This window comes from Aptenodytes forsteri, unplaced genomic scaffold, assembly GCF_000699145.1.
Source record: "Aptenodytes forsteri isolate BGI_AS27 unplaced genomic scaffold, ASM69914v1 Scaffold227, whole genome shotgun sequence".
Classification (NCBI taxonomy): domain Eukaryota; kingdom Metazoa; phylum Chordata; class Aves; order Sphenisciformes; family Spheniscidae; genus Aptenodytes; species Aptenodytes forsteri.
Window position 1 is genome coordinate 3,918,202 of NW_008795365.1, and position 19,564 is coordinate 3,937,765.

Genomic DNA, 19,564 nt, shown 5'->3' on the forward strand with positions numbered 1-19,564 from the left:
AGAAACTACTTTGAGTAGCTACACACCTGATCTGCTTTTGAAGGCGCACCTGTGCTAGCTGCACAAAGATGCAAGTATCCAGTAATTTCTGGGGCTGTTAAATCCCTGCTTTATACCACAGAGTTCATAATATTTTGCAGGATGTATAGACTATACCGATAATGAAATATTTGTGATATATGAATATATATTATGTATATTTGCATTGTTGCAGAATTAGCTGTTTTAGTTATGCTGACTGTAAGATGACAGGCTTGTCATGATTTTGTCTTCAAAGAAAGACTTACTCATTTTCAAAAAACTTTTTCCTGGTCATTCAATCCAGGCTGATGCCAAGTCCATGCACCTTAGGGGGATGTTAGGTGACTATTCAGGAGGGTCATGCAGAGGCCAGGCATACTTTATGCTAAGTTATTTTACGCAAATTTGGGAATAATACTGTTGTTCTTGGTTCCACACAGATGGTACCAGACAGGAAGAAGTGGAAGGTGAACTCAGTGAAGAAGAACGCTGGTTTGGAAATTCTTCGGAAACTCCTTCAGAAGCATCATATGGAGAAGTCCAGGAGAACTTTAAGTTGTCTCTTGAGGACAGAATCCAAGAGCAGTCCACTTCCCCAGATACTTCTTTGGGAAGTGCAACTCCTAGCAGCAACACAGCGGAGCTGGGATCCATTGAAAATGAGGCACTAAGAGACACATTACAGAGCAAAGAGCACCTTTCTCCTGATGTGTCATCTCTGTGTGAAGAAGAACCTCCTGGTCCAAATAAGCCACTGAGTAGTAACCTCAGGCGGCTACTGGAGGCTGGCTCCCTCAAACTGGATGCTGCTGTTACAGTCAATGGCAGAGTCAAGTCCCCTGTAAATCTTGGCTCAAATATCTCCTTCTCTCCACCTGCTCATCACGCCCAGCAGCTAAGTGTTCTTGCCAGAAAGCTTGCTGAGAAACAGGAACAAAGTGACCAATACAATGCAAGTAGTCACTTTATATGGAATCAAGGTAAGTGGTTGCCAAATTCAACCACCACCTGTGGTTTGTCCCCTGATTCAGCTATTCTGAAACTGAAAGCCGCAGCCAATGCCGTCCTGCAGGACAAATCTCTTTCAAGGACTGAAGACACTATAAGATTTGAATCCTTTTCCTCACCCTTTAGTTCTCAGTCAGCCAGCTCCACATTAGCAGCTTTATCTAAGAAAGTGAGTGAAAGAAGCATGACTCCTGGGCAGGAGCACCCGCCTCCGGCTAGTTCTTTCCTTTCTCTGGCTTCCATGACCTCTTCAGCTGCCCTTCTCAAGGAGGTTGCTGCAAGGGCTGCAGGCACCCTGTTAGCTGAGAAGAAGAAATCACTGGTTGCTGAGGATCCCCTGCAGCTTTCAGAGATGAAGCAAGAGAAAGCAACTCCACCACAGTCTTTGGAATTATTGTTACTGCCAGTCCCTAAGGGAAGAGCATCCAAACCCACTAGTACAGGTATGGATACAGTTTGAGCCACTAAGTAGGATGTGTTTGTTTTGCTGTAGGCTTATATAACATCTCTTCAATGAGTCTGGATTTGGTTTGATTCCATGTATTATGAGAATAAGAAATAGGTACTTTAGGTAAACAATAGAAAAGCTTTTTGAAATACCACTTGAAGACCAAACTGTCACAAATGTTTCCATATTTGAAAGATATGAGCGTATAGTTCAGTACTCTTTTTTTTTTTTTTTTTTTTATTGCATACAATGGTATTTCCCCCTCTTACCAAGTTCAGAATAAGTCCACAAAAATATTTAATGGAGAAGATCAAAGAATCCATGTTAAGGAGCTCATGGTATCAGTGAGCACATACAAAACTAGTGCTTTTGAAATATTGGACAAGGGAGAACTCTCCCTCCTGCTGTCTCTGTCACAAATGGACTTTTGTATAATTGCTTACTACCCTGTCCTAATTTACCAGAGTATATTATTATGTTGCCACTTTTCATTAAAATTTTTTGCAGTACTTTGTTATTTTACAATCCTTTGTTGTTAATAAAAAAAAAAGTGAACTGCATTTCTCTAATTTGCTCAACAAGAACCATTTTACACTTCTGACTTCCCTCCACCAGTTCTAGCTGTCGGCAGTCATGGAATCAGGCTTACAGGGAATAAGAAGAAACAGTCTTGGTAACAAAAGCTTTCATGATCTGGCAAGCCATGCAGGGAAATTTAAATGATCCACCTTCAAAATAAGGAAAAATAAGGTTTCTTTCATCTCTTTCTATAAAAAGTTCACATCATGGATTCATATTTCTGGTAGAACATACAACTTCAGGTGCCATCAGTGTTCTCCCTGGAGTGGCATTCTGCTGCAGAGGGGAAGGAAGCATGTCAGCTGTCTTCCCAAGATGCACAAAGTGGTACAGTATATTAAAGCTATATCAGGCTGAGTTTTATTAGGAATACTAGCTTGACTGTACAGGTGTAGCAAGCCAGTGTACAGACATGAAGCCTGACATGGACATTGTATAATTGCACTGCTGTCTTCTGACCTAGCCTTTTTGTTTAGGGATATTATGAGATCTGATCTGTCCCTGTGCAGCTCTTGGTGAAAACTCATAGTGTAGAAGCTATTGGATGGACAGCAGTGCTCGTTCCTCCCTTGGAAGAGGAGGGGGAGGGTTGCAATGAGGTGCAGCCGGTACCATTTTTTTGCTCCGAGTTACATGTGTTCTACAGATGCTTTGCTGGTGTGTTTTGCCAAGGCAATTAAAGTGGCAAACTATTCTTGGCGTGGGTCTGGCCTAAGGTTTTCATTAGTTTAGATGAAGTCCTTTTTGGAGAAACATAAGCTAAACCAAGAAAAGGTCCTTTCGTGTGAGAATAGGAGTGCCCACACTGGCTACACCAGTGTGACTGTGGGCATTAATGTAACTTTCCCCATGAAGACTGGCCTTCATATAAGAAAGGCAGCAATGTATAGAAAAGGAGTAAGGTTAAAATTTATTCAAAGTTATTAGTTTATTTCCTGCTGGAGAAAAAGCTGTTCACATCATAAGTTTTTACTGGGGAAAAGTAAATGGTTGTAGTATAATCCAGGTTCTGTGTTTGACCAAAAAAATGTGGGATTTGTCTGTGCAGCTTATACTAGGGGGGTGCTCTGTACCAGTGCGCAGGTGTGCTGGTAGTACTGGCACGTTATAACTAGCTCTGATGCAGCAAATTCCTAGCAACTACTCTCTTTGCTGAAGGCCCAAGCATACTGTGCTGCTAAAAGGTAACAATGGGGGCTGACTGCCTCAGGTCCTTGGTAACCAAGGAACAACTATTCATTTTTTATAATATATGGGACTAGTATCCCAAGAGGAAGGGTGTTTCCTTTCAGTTCATATGCACTGGGTGAATGCCAGTTGGCATCCAAGCAAGCTTTATAGTGCGATGTTCATAACAAAAGTTCTTTAAGTCCATTTTCTGATATGCTATTAAGTTTTTCCTTTCTAAATAATTAACTGACTGAAAATAAAAAGCAAGCTGTTGGTTAGCATATCTGGATGTTGATTATGGACAGCTAGACTCCTTGATTCCTTCAGCCATGGAGAAATGCAGCTTGCAAAAAGAGGTCACTGTTTAGTGACTTTTGGTTGAAAGCTTCACTTCTGTAAAAGTTGAGTAGGGCAGCTGAGCATGTATATATGCCATGAAAATAAATGTTGCACGTTCCTGATTCCTTTTGCACCTACAACCATACGGCACGAAAAGCAAAAGATAGTATTTAATTTTATAATGTTTTATCTTTTTGTGTGTGTCTGATTGCTCCTTGAGACATGGAAGTTTTTTGTCTTATTCCCAGAGAGACACATCTTTTCCCAGTAGGCATAGCTTGAGAGGTTTTTTTTTCCCCTCTCATACTTTGAATGTTTAAGGCACTGGTAAGTTTGCTTTGTTGTTACAAATCTGATTCGCTTACCCACCAGCAACATCTAGCTTTGGTTATGAGATCAATACTCAGTGAGATTAATTAGATGTCGACAAGTAAGGAACAGCAAAGATGGAGGCTATTTAAAGAGGAGTATGTTAATAACGAGAACATGCCTGCTGCTCTTTTGTCCACCATGTTGAGCTATTTGCTCGGAATTATTACAAGCAAGAAGCTGGAGCCATGGCTTATCAGAGCGTAGTCACCTCTGAAACTGCATATCAGGTTTGGTGGACCTAATCATTACTTGCATAGGTTATAGTAAAGTGGTACAGAAAAGACTAACTTTTCTATCAATCTGTTAATATTGCCAATTTTATAAAATGCTCATGTGTTTGGGATGAAATTTAAAAGGAAGCCTGGAATCTCTGTTAAAGTTCTGATGTCGTTTTTGAAAGAGTGTGGGTGGCAGACCCTTCTTTTACTGACTGAACGCTTGTTTGGTGTAACTTTTTGCCTGCAATGCTTGCAATTTTGTTCCTGAAGCTTCTTTGGGAAGCAGTGGCTGATTCTCTCCTCACTGCAGTCACTCCTTCCAAGTAATTGACACCGTGTGACATGAAATAGGCATCAATATAAATGAAGGAAAGCTGAAGCCCATGATTTTTTTTCTTATGTTGACGTTTATGTAGTAAAGAGCTAACATGGTTCAGCTTTGGAGAGCATTGACCTAATTCCTGTGTGCCATTAATTGTCACTGTTATTGGTGAAGTCACATGCATTCAGTCCAGTTCTTTGCATATTTTGTAATGTGCTAAATTACTATTGATCCATCTTGTTTGCAGATTTATTTTTAATGGGGTGGAAAACAGGTAATAGCTTATTACACATTTCTTTTCTGGATCCTTTGTGATGATACCCAGAGGCTGGAGAAAAGATATGATAGAAAGAAGAGAAATGATAGGTAAAAATGCTACCAATATATTTTTTTCTGTGGTTTGTCTTTCTCCTGCCTTTTGTGAAGAAGTAAATAAAGATATTTAAAAACTGAAACAGAAGCCTAAGCCAACCCTATAATTGCTTACTCTTTAGAGGTGCAGAGAGGGGAATAATTTGATATGTTGAGTGTGATAGAATATTTCACGAGGAGAATTTCTGAACTTGCAGAAGTGCATGCTTTGACAATGTGTCCTTTTTTGTACTTACGTAATGACTACCTAATCATTTGAATTACGGTGTTTTTGTTTCCTACCTAATAGCAAGAATTATATTTTAGGATATGACAAATCTTTCTGGAGGTTTTTATCACTTAGTTCCTCATCAAGGGAATTTGATGTTTGCTATATCCTTATCAGTAGGAAGTAACTGATAATAATGAGATTAAATATTCTGAGAGAAATTCCAAATAGCAGGATGCACATTGCTGAGCTCTGGATATTTGAAAATAGTCTGTCTCTTACAGTGAGGAAAAAGGCTTCCAGTTCCACAAGCCTTTCTTTATGATAAGCAGAGGAAATTGTGGTGAGAGGGTGAATGGATGGTTAGTTGTGTAAAGTCAGCAGCAGGAATTTCTCTTTCCTTCAACCTTGAGATGGTTCCACACTCAGCAGACTAACCATATTTGCCTGATAAATGCCACCAAATCCTTTTCTTATCTTAGGTGAATTGGGCAGTAAAGCAGAGTGCAAACATTTAGGAAGGCAGTAGATTTAAAGCCCTGGCAACTAGAGAAGCAGAAGGAAAGCCACGACCCGAAGACCCCTGATGGCTGAAGTTGCAGCAGCATCTGCTCGAGCCATAACTAAACAGTTCAACAGCAGAGGTTCTGAAGTCATTCACTTCTGGAGTTAAATATATCTGATATGCAATACCAGCATGCTTTTCAGTTAAGTTGTGGATTGTTCTATGCTTTATATCCCGCTTCCCTGCTGGCTAACCATCAGATATGGAAATGGATCATTTTTTAACAGTTAAGCATATTTTCCATACCCTACTGCAACCGGCCTTTGATAGGAAATGAAGGTGCAAAGTGATGATTATGAGAGACATCCATCTCAGTTCAGTTAAATTATAAGGAACATTAGGACCAGGTGAGATAGAGTAGCATCCCCTACTGATTAGCCAAAGGATGTTTGGGACATTAACCTTTATAAATTATGGTGACCTTTCTTAGAGGGAGAATAACTAGATTAAGGGGAAAAGGGATATGCGGGGGGGGAACTGAAATTTCTGGTACATGTTGTTGTTTAACTGATGTGTCTCTTTGCAGATTAAATTCTAGCATTGAAAAATGATATCTTGAGTATGTTTACAAGGGGAAGGTATTCAACAAGTGGCTGTAAAGGATCCTCTCTTTTTCTTCCCCCTTCTGCTAAGCCTCAGAAGAAGAAGGAGGAAAACCTTTCCAGTGTCCGATCTGTGGTTTGGTTATCAAGAGGAAGAGTTACTGGAAACGGCACATGGTGATTCATACAGGTTTGAAAAGTCATCAGTGTCCACTCTGTCCGTTTCGCTGTGCACGCAAGGACAATCTCAAATCACACATGAAGGTAAGGGAAGTGTTTACTGACAATCAAAGCACTTGAATCATCAATCAAACCTATTTCATTTGCATTTGCAAGAGCAAAATTTCCCTAGCTGTACTACTAATGATGTCTTTATTTAAATAAAGAGACCATAAAAGGAGAAAGAAATAACTTTTTTCCCTTTGCTTGCCTTTCCATTTTATGCAATGTGGAAACTGCCTTGGGTTATGTCAACTTGGTGCAGCACAAGCTGTCTGTGACAGATTTAGTTCTGGACCTGGAACCACCAGAAGCAGGGATGTTAGCCGAGATGTGACACCATGCAAACACAGCAGTGCTGCTTTTCAGGATGCCAGCTAGTATCTCTGTATGCCGTTGCATCACACTAAGTGGGCGTACCAACTTGGCCAGCACTAGCAGGGGATCTCCCCATTACTTTCTGTAGACAGGCCTGCAGTTTTAACTTTTTTGTCGCTGTAGTTTTTAACTGCAGGCATTTCAGGAATGAAGGATCCAAAACAAAATGAATGACAGATTATACTGTAAAGTTTTGTCTTCAAATGTTTCCATTGTTTAAAGTGTGCTTTTAACTCAGCCTAAGTTTTACGCTCAAACTGAAGATGACCTTTTGAAAGAAGCAACAACTGTGTTGATACAGAAAAAATACAAAAATGTAAAAAGACTCTCTGTCTGCTTAGCTGAAGTTCTACGTGGTTGCAACGTACAAAGTGCCTGGTCTTGCAAGCTGTAGAATGTTCTTGGTGAAGTAAAAATGGTACCTGTCCCATTAGCTCATGGATGAAGAAGCTGAAGTGCAAAAAGTTTCCCTTGTTAATGCAGTTGAGTTTTATAATAACAGTGAAATGTTTTATTATAGTTAGTATTTTGTCTGGTTTAGACAAATGTGTGTAACAGAGTACCAGGCTGGTGTGGAGGGGGACAGAAATGCCTGTTCAGCTTTTATATATGCTATTGCAGAATCTGAGATCACTAGCCGGGAGTCTAACATTGCTTATACCCAAGTAAAAACTCACTTCAGCGTGAATGATTCAGATGATTCCACTGATCGCAACAGCAGATCTTGCTGTATTTCAGGTCCTTGCTAGGTCTGAAATCATCCCCCTAAAGTCTGAAGGCTCATCCCTTAACTCTTCTACTGTGGATCAATGCACTATTCCCAGGCACCCTTGGTGTATCATGCTGATCCTTATCAGGTAGTAGAAGTAGGTTTGGTGTTTATGGCTCGCTCTTTTAGGACTAGGCATTCCATGTTGACTAGAGGGCTCAGGTGGCCCTCCTGAGTAGATGATGAGTAGAAAGAATGGGAGCACAGCATGATAAGGAGGGCTTTTTGTTTTCAGTTTTTGACAGCCTGCACAGAAGCATGCATCCCCTAAAAGCTTGCTATTCCCTGGCAAAGACCTGTTGTCATCCCCTGCTTTGTAAAGGACATCCCTATTATTCCCTGCAGAAATTCTTGTTCTCTGCTTTTTTTGCCTTTTTAGAATTATTATTTGCAGGTTGAGGGCCTATCCCTTCCTTTTTGGCATGGTGATTTCCATAGGTGGTCACAGGCAGTATGTTGGAGAAAATTAGGGACTTTTTCACTGTCGCTGTGTGCTATCAAACTGATGGCTATCTGAAGCCCTTGTGCTTTTTTCTGCTCCCCACCTAATATAAATCCCTTCATTAACTGAGCCCATGTCATCTTAAAACAGAACCCTTGTACAAACATGTAACATAGTGTTGATTATTTGGTAATATAGTAACTATTACCAAGTAATGCTCAGTTAGACATCATTGAGGTCAGAGTCAGGCCCAGAGCTGCTCAACACAATGTAAGAGATTACAGTCTCCTTTAGCCTTACTGTGGAGGTAAGATCTGAAGTCTCCTCAGTCAATGCAGTCCGGTCACACAGGTCATGATGGACCCAGTGGCCTTTGCTGCTAAAACTGCTCCCTATTTAAGATGAAGGCAATTGTCTTACAAAACTAGATGGCCTGTATTTGGTCTTTTGTCCTTGTTATAGTCTTATGGATAGATGTAAAGAACCACAAGTACAAGAATCTGAAAGATAATGTTTTACCTTAATTTCAATGGGTTTCGTACACTTTTCTCAATTGAGTAGGCCATTCATAAAAATATTTTCTATCACATCAAAATTGAGGCAGGTGAATGAGATAGGGGCATGTTAGTTGTGTGTCCGACACACAAGTGTGTCAGACACACTTTGAATTCCCTTTGGTGAAAGTATGAATTGATAAGATTAAAAATAAAAAATATCAGATTTCTTTTCTTGTTATAAAAAAGTGCTGCTTTTAAATCTGTATGTAAATAAGTATGAGATTATAACACCTGACACATTATAAGCCAACAGTGTTCAAAATGGAATGAATACACATCAGAAATGGTACAGCACAGCTGGGAGCTCCTTAGGATGCAGCATTCTGGTTATGCCAGTCAGATGTTTTCAGTTCTCTTCGTTGTCCTAGGATCCTTCGGGAGCTACCTAGCCTTATCTCTTTCCTGGCAGGCAACCCATGAAGGTAGAGCTGCCTCTAGCTCTCCATCCCTCTCTCCCTCCCCATGAGTCAACTGTGGCTGCAGGTGAAGACACATTTTTCAAAACCAAAAAGGCTACTCAAAATTAGGGTACTAGGGTGGTGTTTGTCATTCATTATAAGCCAATTTTTATTCTAGGATGCTATCACAAGCCAAGCTCTTTTCCTTTATGCTGCTCTTCAGTTTTCAGGTTTTATGTTCTTTTGATAAGGGTGACAGGAAAAACCTCTTGAGGTCTTTTGTCCAGCTGCAGTCCTCAAAATCTAATAGTGTTGTCTTTGTTTCCTTCTAGGCAGCATAGTCCTGAGCTGAAGCACTTCCTCTTTTTTCTAGGTTCCTGTAGGCATTTTCCATTGAAACTGGTCATTTAGAGATTTAATTTCCATGAGTGGTTTGTGTGTGTCTCCATACGGACCTTCTTGTGTGTATCTTTAGGTTAACAAATAATAACTATATAATATAAATACTGTGTAATTTATGGTAATTATAACATGTCAAACTGATTGGCCCAGAATACAACATTGCCAACATTTTTCGTGTCTTGTCCCCTGCTAGAGGAAATCTTAACAGAGAGCTGGATTGATTCCAGCCCTGACCATATTCAGATCTACATGTGCTACCCACCATGTTGATGAAGTGTTCTTCCAGTAAGGGCACTTCACCAGGACCAACTCACAACTGGAGGCGAGGAAGTGAAAGGCAAGAAGGGAAGCAAAAGGAAAGTTTCCACACAGACACACAATGAACAAGGGAGCCTGAGTAGACTGCCTTTTAAGGCACACAGTGCTATCTGTAATTGTTATTTGGCATTTAGATTCCACGGTGATAGGCACCTTAGAAAAATCCTAAAATAGACACAGTTCAGAATTTTATTAGTCTGTTTTGGAGACAAATTATAGCACGTGCATAACCACAAGTTTTGGCCCTCATTCCCAGGAATCTGGGGATCTTCACAGGACTTGACTCTGGTATCATAGCGTGGTTTCCAGGGGTGCTGAGAATACTGAAAATGAAGCTGGACAAAATGAGTGGGTAACCAAGAGAGGTGTCTTGTCCAAGCAGGCAGCAAGGGTTACGCTTGGGTCCTTCTCTCTGTCTATCTAAATATACATTCAGTTGGAATATGTTGTTTTCTTCTTGTGAGAGAGAGTATCTTATGTACTACTAATGCAGAAAGCAACAGAAAGAAGTGGTGTGATTCAGCGAGATGTATTCAGGCTTTTGTGTTTTTCCTGGTAGGGAAGTAGGGATCTAATTTACCTCAGCGCAATACCACAAGCATCAGTCAGACTTTGGCCAGTTGGTGTCTTTGGATCATGCACGTATCTTCCTCAGCAATTGGTGGACGGATAGGCTGTGAGATCATACAGATATGTTCCAAGAAAGCAACAGGATATTAGCCTGAGCACTTGGAAGGGGGAATGAGGAAGAGGAGCATATGGCCAAAAATAATATCTATAAATGTTCCTTGTGCTGCTATATAGACATAAGGCAGAAATGGGTGAGCCAGCTCTTCTAGCAGTGGAAAAGAAGGTTGGCATTGTGAACATGTGCTGAAGCATGATGGTATGACAGAAAATGAGGAAAGGAAAGATTAAGCTTAACAGAAAAGTTAGATGCAATGGCAGGCAGGTCATGTGATGCTCAAGCACGGGATCTTCCTGCTTCTGTTGCTTATGAAGAGGGACCATGTAGTGAGATCTCAGATTAATATTCCTGTGTAATATGAAGAGGGTTATAATCAGCCTCCTGATTAGGGAGAGGCTATTAATTACATGTTAGTGGGAATAAGGAAAGGCCCTGAAGAATGTAGCCAGGTGCTCACTGCCCCTTAGTGATTTGCTTTTTCTTCTTTCTTCCTCAGCTAGGGTCAGACAACTGAATAAGCATTCCTAATCCATTTTGGTGAAGTATAGGACAGGTTATTTTAAAGCATCTTCACCATATTGGGAGAAGGAAATTGTCTGTGTTTTATGGGAGGGGTTTTTGTTTAGTTTGGTTTAAACTAACCTTAAAGAGCCCTGGGAGGCGCTTGTCATTCCATTACCTCCCCTCAGCTGAGGGGAGGTAAGGCAAACTTGCACAGCTTTTCAACAAATGAAACCTGTACCCTGAGCCTCAGACAGGTACCACAAGTGACTTCAAATATCTGTCTTTTAATCTTGTCACTTTTCGCATATGAGACAAGGATAAGACAGGATATGCATTGATACCTTAAATCTTAAAGAAAAAAAGAAAAAAAATATTTTTTTTGGAACACCTAGTCCAGTCCAGCCCTGCAGAGAGGCTTTTTTTTTCCTTTGCTTTCAAGCAAAGCAAGGAAATAGTTTCAAAAAGAAAATACTATATAAATAATGTATGTGTCCTGAGGGGAAGGATCATATAAAAACTAGCACCGTAGCACTAAACTTTCCAAAGTGCAATGTTTTAAAAATGAGGGAACTTGTCAGAAAAGAGCATGAAATGAAAAAGCAGAGGGCACATGATAGATGCAAAATGGAGACCTCTCAAGTGTACTCAAATGCAGTCACAGAAGGCATTTTACTAAAAGAGATTTAAAAAAAAAACAAAAACACCACACAGAAAAAATCAGTGGGTAGGCACGTATGGCTAAATGGCCAGGTTACAGTAGTTGTTGATCGTAGTAGTTACTTAAACAGATGCTCCTCATGGAAATGTTAATCCACTGGAAAGTTGGTGAGAAAAATAAAACCTATAGTAGGCAAAGGAAAAAGGGACAATTAGGTCACAGAAAGTAAGTAAAGACTGAGTAGCCAGAAGCAAATATAACAGTGAGTGGATTCAGCACCCCAACCCCCTTCTGTTCTGATTTTGCTTAGGGATGAAGGATCTCAGAAAAAACATTTCCTCTTATTCTAAGTGTTTAAAAAATAATAACCAAAAAAACCTGCTAAGTCCCACAAAAGAAAGGTGAATGCCAATCCTTCCCTTCCTGCGCCTCATAACTAGAAGGGAGAGTCTGTGCAAAGCATTACCCCAACTTTAAGGAAGGGGAAAAGAAAGGATCTACTAGTCACAGAACATTTTACTAAAAGAGATTTAAAAAAAAAAAAAAACAAAAACACCACACAGAAAAAATCAGTGGGTAGGCACGTATGGCTAAATGGCCAGGTTACAGTAGTTGTTGATCGTAGTAGTTACTTAAACAGATGCTCCTCATGGAAATGTTAATCCACTGGAAAGTTGGTGAGAAAAATAAAACCTATAGTAGGCAAAGGAAAAAGGGACAATTAGGTCACAGAAAGTAAGTAAAGACTGAGTAGCCAGAAGCAAATATAACAGTGAGTGGATTCAGCACCCCAACCCCCTTCTGTTCTGATTTTGCTTAGGGATGAAGGATCTCAGAAAAAACATTTCCTCTTATTCTAAGTGTTTAAAAAATAATAACCAAAAAAACCTGCTAAGTCCCACAAAAGAAAGGTGAATGCCAATCCTTCCCTTCCTGTGCCTCATAACTAGAAGGGAGAGTCTGTGCAAAGCATTACCCCAACTTTAAGGAAGGGGAAAAGAAAGGATCTACTTTGCCAGTACTACAAAATTGCAGGACGTGCCTGTGTCACTGTTTCCCTTGCCCCTACTCCCCATTGTACCCTGTTAGGTGGGATCACGTGTATTTGTAACTGTGGTACATCTGTAGGGGCCAGTGTGTACTTCCTATGACTTAAATTGGCTGGTAAATCAGCAGGGATGTTGCTTTTAAGTATGAAAAGATGATTTAAGAAACTGCTTATGATACCAGAAGTGTTAGTACATCAACAAAAAATGTAACAGAAAAAAATACAATGATATGAATGATGTGATATGATAGGGACATGTGGTTTCTGTAAAAGAAAATCATGTGTTCTTCTACTAAGATGTTTTGAGCATGTCAGGAAAATCATGGACTTAAGAATCAGTTGAAATTTATTTGGTCTTTAAAAAAGCCTTTGGCAAAGCTTCTCACTGAGAAGTTGCCAAATAAATTAGGCAATGTGATGTACTATGGCAAATTAGAAATTCACCAAGAGACAGTAAAACAAAGTGTAGGAAGGAATTAGCAATTTTAAGCATGACAAAAGGCTAACAGAGGGATGTTCCATTACTAAGAGCGGAATTGTGCATATTTTGGCAAATGTGATCTGCACAAAATGACGACTGTGGGTAACAGAATTGTAGATGATACAACCTTATGTGCATGAATCAAGATTAGAAAAGACAAAGCTTGAAAGGGAATAAAAAAAGGCTGGCTGACAGATAAACAAGGGGGCAAATGAAGTTATTGTTGACAAATACAAGGTACTGCACCTTGGAACCAAGAGTAATCATGCACCTGGCTGTCTGATATAATGAACTGTAACTACTCAGGGAAAATATCTGAGTATCGTTGTAGACAGTTCAATGAAAACCTTTTCTTGGCATGCGCAGCAGTGGTTAAAAAGTACATTAGATATTTGAATGTCTGTAGAATAAAACAGAAATAACACTGAAAATATCACAGTGCTATTATTAACATATGATATGCTGCCACTTACAATATTCATTACTGGTCACTGCATCAAAAAGATGTATCAGAAATAGAAGGAATTTCAAAAGCTGGCAATGAAAATGATTAGTGGGATGGCAAGAACTCCCTTTGAAGAAAGAAGCTGAGAATAATGGGACTGCCAGGTATAGAAAGGAGGTGTGATCAAAATAATGCATGTGATAGGGAAGATAAATTGAACGGCTTCTTTTTTTCTTTCTTGTAATGTGAGAATGAGAAGGCAGCAAGAGAAACTGAAAGAAACAAATAAAAAAAAATTTGACCAGTAGATTATTTGTACCCAAGTCCTCAAACTAGGCCTGAAGTTTGTAAGGATTGTATAGTTCTGTTGAAAATTATTGCATACGTCATATCAAGCACACGCTGAAAAAACTGTAGAACCACGAAATATCATTTGAGACTGCGAAGACTGTAGGGTTAAAATAAAGATGATGCAAGTACTTTGCACAGTCAAGGAGAATATCCACGGTTAAATGAAATAAACTCAGAAGGTAGAAGTCCTTAAAAGTTTCTGACGTAAGTCAAACAGTAGTTTTATGGGATTTTGAAAGAACCATTCTCCATGAGCAGGTTGTGCACTGTGGTTTGTTGCGGAGTAATTCAGAGATCCAAATCTGGCAGCAGCTGGGCTCAGAGTGGGCCTTTGGAGAAAACCTGTCAGCTGCCCTCTTGTCTCCTCCTGCCTGTGGTTCTTGCAGCAACAGCCTAGTTGAGTCTAAAGAGGACATCTGATGGTTTGGGTAGCACTAGCACGGTGTAAGAGCCGTTCCCTGTCTCATGGAGAGAGAAGGCAGCTTTTTGGACTGTAACACTGCATGACCTGGGTCTCCCCCGTGGCTTTCTGTGTAGCTCTACATGGTTTCTTGTTTCTTATTCTGCAGCAAGTAGTTGCTGCCTCGACTTTTCCCTCCAAATAGCATAGAATGGCAATTCTTGGCTCTTTTAGCTGCTGTCGAATGAGAAAATAAGGGATAGTTTTTTCTTTAATTGGACTTTAATTCTTAGCTTCTATTTCTAATAGTGTTCAAATTTTTAAATAAATATTATTATTTATTTTTGAGAATTAAAAAAACCCAAAGTCTTATGGTGGGACTGGACCCAGGACACTGGGATCTAAATATTTGGCTTGATGTTTTCATACGGTTTTTTTTGTACATCTAAAATTCTTCCTTTCAAAACTCTAAATATTTGGGTTTGAATTCTGTCATTCCTTGGCTGCAAGTTATAAATGTACTTTATTTTATGAGAAATCCATTGGTGATGCTGCTATTGTCTTTGGGCAGGAGAGAAATCCAAATCAGATGAATCAGTCCCCCCTGTTCTCATCCATTCTCAAAAGATATTGCAGGGGTGGCATGCCATGTTCCTGGGAAGAGGAGGTGGGCTCCCACACACTTTGCCACCCAACTGCAGCAGTGACAGCCTTCAGCAGGCATCATATTGATGATTGTGATAAGGGGCCTCTAGAAGAAGTGGTTGAATATGTAGGCAGGGAAATGTTGATTGAAGGGGATCCTGGAGAGAAACCCTGGCGCACAGAATCTCAGTGGGTGTAGGAGATGAAGTTGCCATGGTGAGAGTGCTTGCTACCATTAGTACATCTCGGTGCTCTTCATGAAGAAGAGTGCTTACATACTGCTGTGCTCACAGACCATCCTGTTTCCAGTAGTGTAGACAGGCAATCTGGTTGGCATTTCTGTTGTAACCTGCCAATATTTAGAATTTATTGTGCTGCTATTCTTCTGCAAGGTTGTTGCTTTAAAACTGTCTTAGGTTAGCATTAGCTTCTAACTTCTTTGTTGTCAGGTGCAATTTTAAGATTCCAGAATTACTTTGCCTGTAAATGCCATGTTTATACGATACTGAGAATGTCATTCTGTAAAGCGGCTGGCCGCAAGAAATTCTCTCTTGCTATCTGTTTGTTTAGTACCTAATCTCCAGAGCCCTTGAAGAACTACTGAATGAAAAGTTATACAGCACTAATGAAATGTGTCGTCACTGAATGCAAAAAGGGCTAAAAGAGGGACATCTCCCAGTTTCACATTTTAGCAGACCTGAATTCAGGTCCTGTGTATGGAATGCTGGATATGAGCTTGTTACTGAATTCCTCTTACTATATAGAAAATGAATCAGGCCAAATCTACAACCATGGGAAACTCCAACCTGAATTTTGACAGACCTGTGTTTGGGAAATGCTGCTGTTAGCCCAGAGCTCTGCAGAGTCTGCACCAGGACTCTCGGGATCTAGATCTCAGCTCTGCAGGAAACTGGAAAGTGCTGAAAGCCTTAGCTAAAGCGAGGTTTTCCAGGCTCCCTGGTGTATAACTGAGCTTTGATTAAAGCTGGAGCTCTCAGGGCATTTGGACTCCCAGGCTACAGCAGCAAGCCTTGGATCCCTGGCACAGCTGGCTGCTTCTGAGCCAAGCCCAGGGAGCAGGGGATAGAGTGCCACTCAGTAGGATAGGGGAATCATGCCTCATTTGCCAAGAGTTCATCCAACCTCTCCATGTTTCAGGTGAAATATTTTGCGTTCAAAAAACTGCCATTTTCCAACAAAAATCTGTCTCACTGAAATGTTTCTAACCAGCTCGAGTCACAAGTGAAAACGAATGTGTGGAGCTCAGTCTGGTGCCAGTTTGTCCTGACCGCATGTTCATCAATTAGTAAGGAAAAAATGTATGTGTTTGCCAGTCTTTCTGCAGGGAGTAGCCCAAAGTGCTACTGTCAGGATTTAAAATTCATTTGTGAAGCTATAGGGAAAAAACTTTTCAATATATCTGCCACTATTATGCTGGGCTCAATTATTCCATCCCTTTCGTAAGTACTGTGTTAAACAAGAAATTGTATAATTATATGTATATAGTTTATATTAATGAGTGTGTCTGCTCAAATAATATGTAAACCGTTACATATGGATGGATGGATAGAGTTCTCTTTTAAAGATAATCAGGATCGGGCTTGAGGATAATAGGCATTGTAGTCATACTGGAGCATGCAGTCTCTATGAGAAAGAGCCTGCAGTCAAAATATGAGGACAGTAAGATTAACTGTGATGATTAATTGACTGATAGAATAAATGGCAAACACCATCTCTCAAGTTTGTGTTTTATCATAACAGAGCTGTTTATTTTCTGGTAGAATTAATTTGCCACAAACTGTTTCAATAGTGCCTTGGTATTGCCAGGTGCTGTGGTTTTACTCTAATGATACACGAATCAATGATGGACATTGCTATGCAGGTTGGTGTTTTGCTGGGTTGCTCTGAACAATTGTTATTTATGAGGTTGCACAGAATGATCATGCTTAGCAGAACATGTAATAGGGTGGTGTGTGTTTGTTTGGTTTTTAATCACGAAAGCTACTAGTTATAGCTTGGAAGTCTTTTTATGCACTGACAGGTCATCAGGATCCACTTGTAAGGACTGTTTGATCCAAAGCAGACTTCATCATTTCCATGCTGCAGAAACAGATGTTCCTGATTTTTTTTTTTTTTTAGTTGAGTCTGATGTTTATGTTCTTTGACTTACGTGTGAAAGAATCCTACTGTTCTTAGTGCCTGACCTCTTTCCAAGTGCTGAGAATGAAGAGTTCACCCATTAGTTAACTTTTTTTTTTAAATGGTGTGAGAAGTGTAGACTTGAGATTTCTATAATGCTAGTAAACTCTTTTGCTTAATACATGCTTTTATCTTTCACCTCTTGAACCAGGTTCATCAGCACCAAGACAGGGGTGAGACCTTTCAATGCCAGCTATGCCCTTTTACCTCCTCCCGCCACTTCAGCCTGAAACTCCATATGCGTTGCCATCAGCATTTCCTCAGGACAGAATCCAAAGTGAAGGAGGAAATACCAGAAACTGAGGTGAAGGGGTCACCACAGCTAAATAGTGACTCCTGCCTGGGACCACAGAGGGAAGGAGGTGGACCTGACCTTACAGGATCAGCATCTGTATCTAAAACACCTGATGCGGCTGGGCAGCCTAGTGGAGGTATTCCACCTTTACTAGTGAAAGAAGAGCCCAAAGATGACAATAGCATCTCAGCTGCACCTTTTGCTCTTAGCACTGTTGACAGAGTCCCCAACAACCCAAAGCCGAAAGACTCCTCTGACTTTGTGGCCAATACGGCATCAGCACTATTCAGCCAAGACATCTCTGTCAAGATGGCATCAGATTTTCTTATGAAGCTGTCAGGTAATTGAGCAGCAAGCAGCAGCAGCAGCTGCTCCTTTATGGGCTAAGAAACACTTTGCCTTGGGTTTGCTAAGTCTTGGAATTGCAGGGAGAAAAACATTGGAACTTCTTAATTTATAATTTCTTGTTCCTTTTGATAAGGAGAGGTGCATGACGGAGCAAAGAGGGGAAACAGTGAGAGAAGAGAGGGATTTTGCTGTTTAATTGTGGGGATTGGGAGTGAGAACTTTTTATCCAGGTTTTCATGTTCATTGACAATTACCTTGGCAAATCTCATTTGGTGAGTTTTTCAGGCATGCTGAATACCTTTAGTTCTGGTTTGAAATCACTGAGGGTCACAAGCACCCAGCATGTTAGAAAATTCAGCTCTTAAGTTCTCTGCCTTTACCCATCTGTTAAATAGGACCAATAAAGCATTGGTCACCTTCCTTTCAGAGTAGTATTTGAGGTCTGACTAGTTCAATACGTGTGAAGTATGAGTGTTACTGCATTTCTTGATTATTAACCCTTAAAAAAAAGGTAGTCCTAGAGATTCATGAACAGCTTTAAAATTTTTTTTTTACTATTTTAATTGAAATCCATATCTAATGCAAAGCATGCATTTACTGTGTTTTCTTTCACTGTCAGATTATTGCTGTAATAATGACATTCATATGTGAGACTGAAGTGGAGGATGTATTTAGGGTGAATCTATTATATTTTATGTGCTCTTTTATTGATTTGACTGAACACTTCAGAATTGTGGACATGCTGGGGGGATGTTCTACACTAAATGTTTTCAAAATTGGCCTTTAATTTTTAAAGAGAAAGAAGTCAGGAAAAATGTCACTGAAGAAACTTCTGTTTCACAAGGAGATGGCAGACCCCACGGCAAGTTTTAGACTTTGGAGATAGAAGATACCCTTTTCAATAGAGAATAATTGGTCACCTTTTTCCTTTAAATGGAATGTAAGTTGCATTTTAGCAAATTTTATTGTCAGGTAAACTAAGGAATTAGCTCTGTCCTAATGCCATTGCCTTGGTGAAACCGCAGCCATTTATTTTGGAAAGGCTTGCTATCCTCATCTGCCCAGACCTTTATACCTCTGGGATCGCAATTCTGTGGGGAATCAAGTAGAATGGGTAAACACAAGAAATCAAGCCTGAGGCTTCATAGAGCCAACCAGGAAAACAGAAGAGAGCTGAGGGCAAGCAGGATGTGAAATGGGCTGGCACAAATGGTTTGTTGTGGGGGTTGGAAGAAGCCACAGAAACCTCCCCTTTAAAAAAAAAAAATCTGTTGATATAATTTATTGTATGACCTACAAAAAATGAGTGAGGATGAGTCTTTTTTGATTTGCTTGTACATTTTTTTTACTTGTACATTTTTTTAATTTAGTTTCAAATTTGGACTCTATATGAAATCCGTTTTTTATGTTGTCTGACAGCTGTCCCATATATATTGTCATTCTGATGTCTGTCTTAAATTTGGGTTGCTGTGCACTAAGTGGCTTTACACATCAACTGTACTGACCTGTAGATGGTAGTGCTCATGATGGCTGCATGTAGCAAGAATGCAGGAGAGGGGGGAAAGCCTGAAAGCTGAGAAAACATACAACATTTTGATGTGTTGTTTTTCATGTAGCAGTTGATGAGGAGCTGTTTACAGTTTGGCAGACAGTCATGTTTTCAATGTCTGATCTACTGGCATCAGAAAAAGGATACAAATGTACATTATTCATGCAAAAGGCCTATGCAGTTATTTTATGGTGACTTACTAAAGGTCTTGAAACCTGACTTGTATGCACTGTTACCTAGCAACATGTTATAAAGTCACTGGGGGAGTGAGATGTATCTGTAATTTTGTATGTGTGCATATTTGGA

At 40.0% G+C, this 19,564-nt stretch overlaps 1 protein-coding gene across 1 annotated transcript in view; it reads left to right on the plus strand.

Annotated features, from left to right (window-relative positions):
- The first annotated feature begins 259 nt into the window (after positions 1 to 259).
- Positions 260 to 19,564, plus strand: part of ZNF827 (zinc finger protein 827) — an 83,913-nt gene continuing 64,608 nt past the window's right edge. Inside the window, exons 1-4 of the mRNA XM_009280251.2 lie at positions 260 to 362; positions 462 to 1,472; positions 6,256 to 6,428; positions 17,218 to 17,701. Of these exons, the coding sequence (XP_009278526.2) occupies positions 260 to 362; positions 462 to 1,472; positions 6,256 to 6,428; positions 17,218 to 17,701 (1,771 nt within the window). The remainder of the gene's footprint in view (positions 363 to 461; positions 1,473 to 6,255; positions 6,429 to 17,217; positions 17,702 to 19,564) is intronic.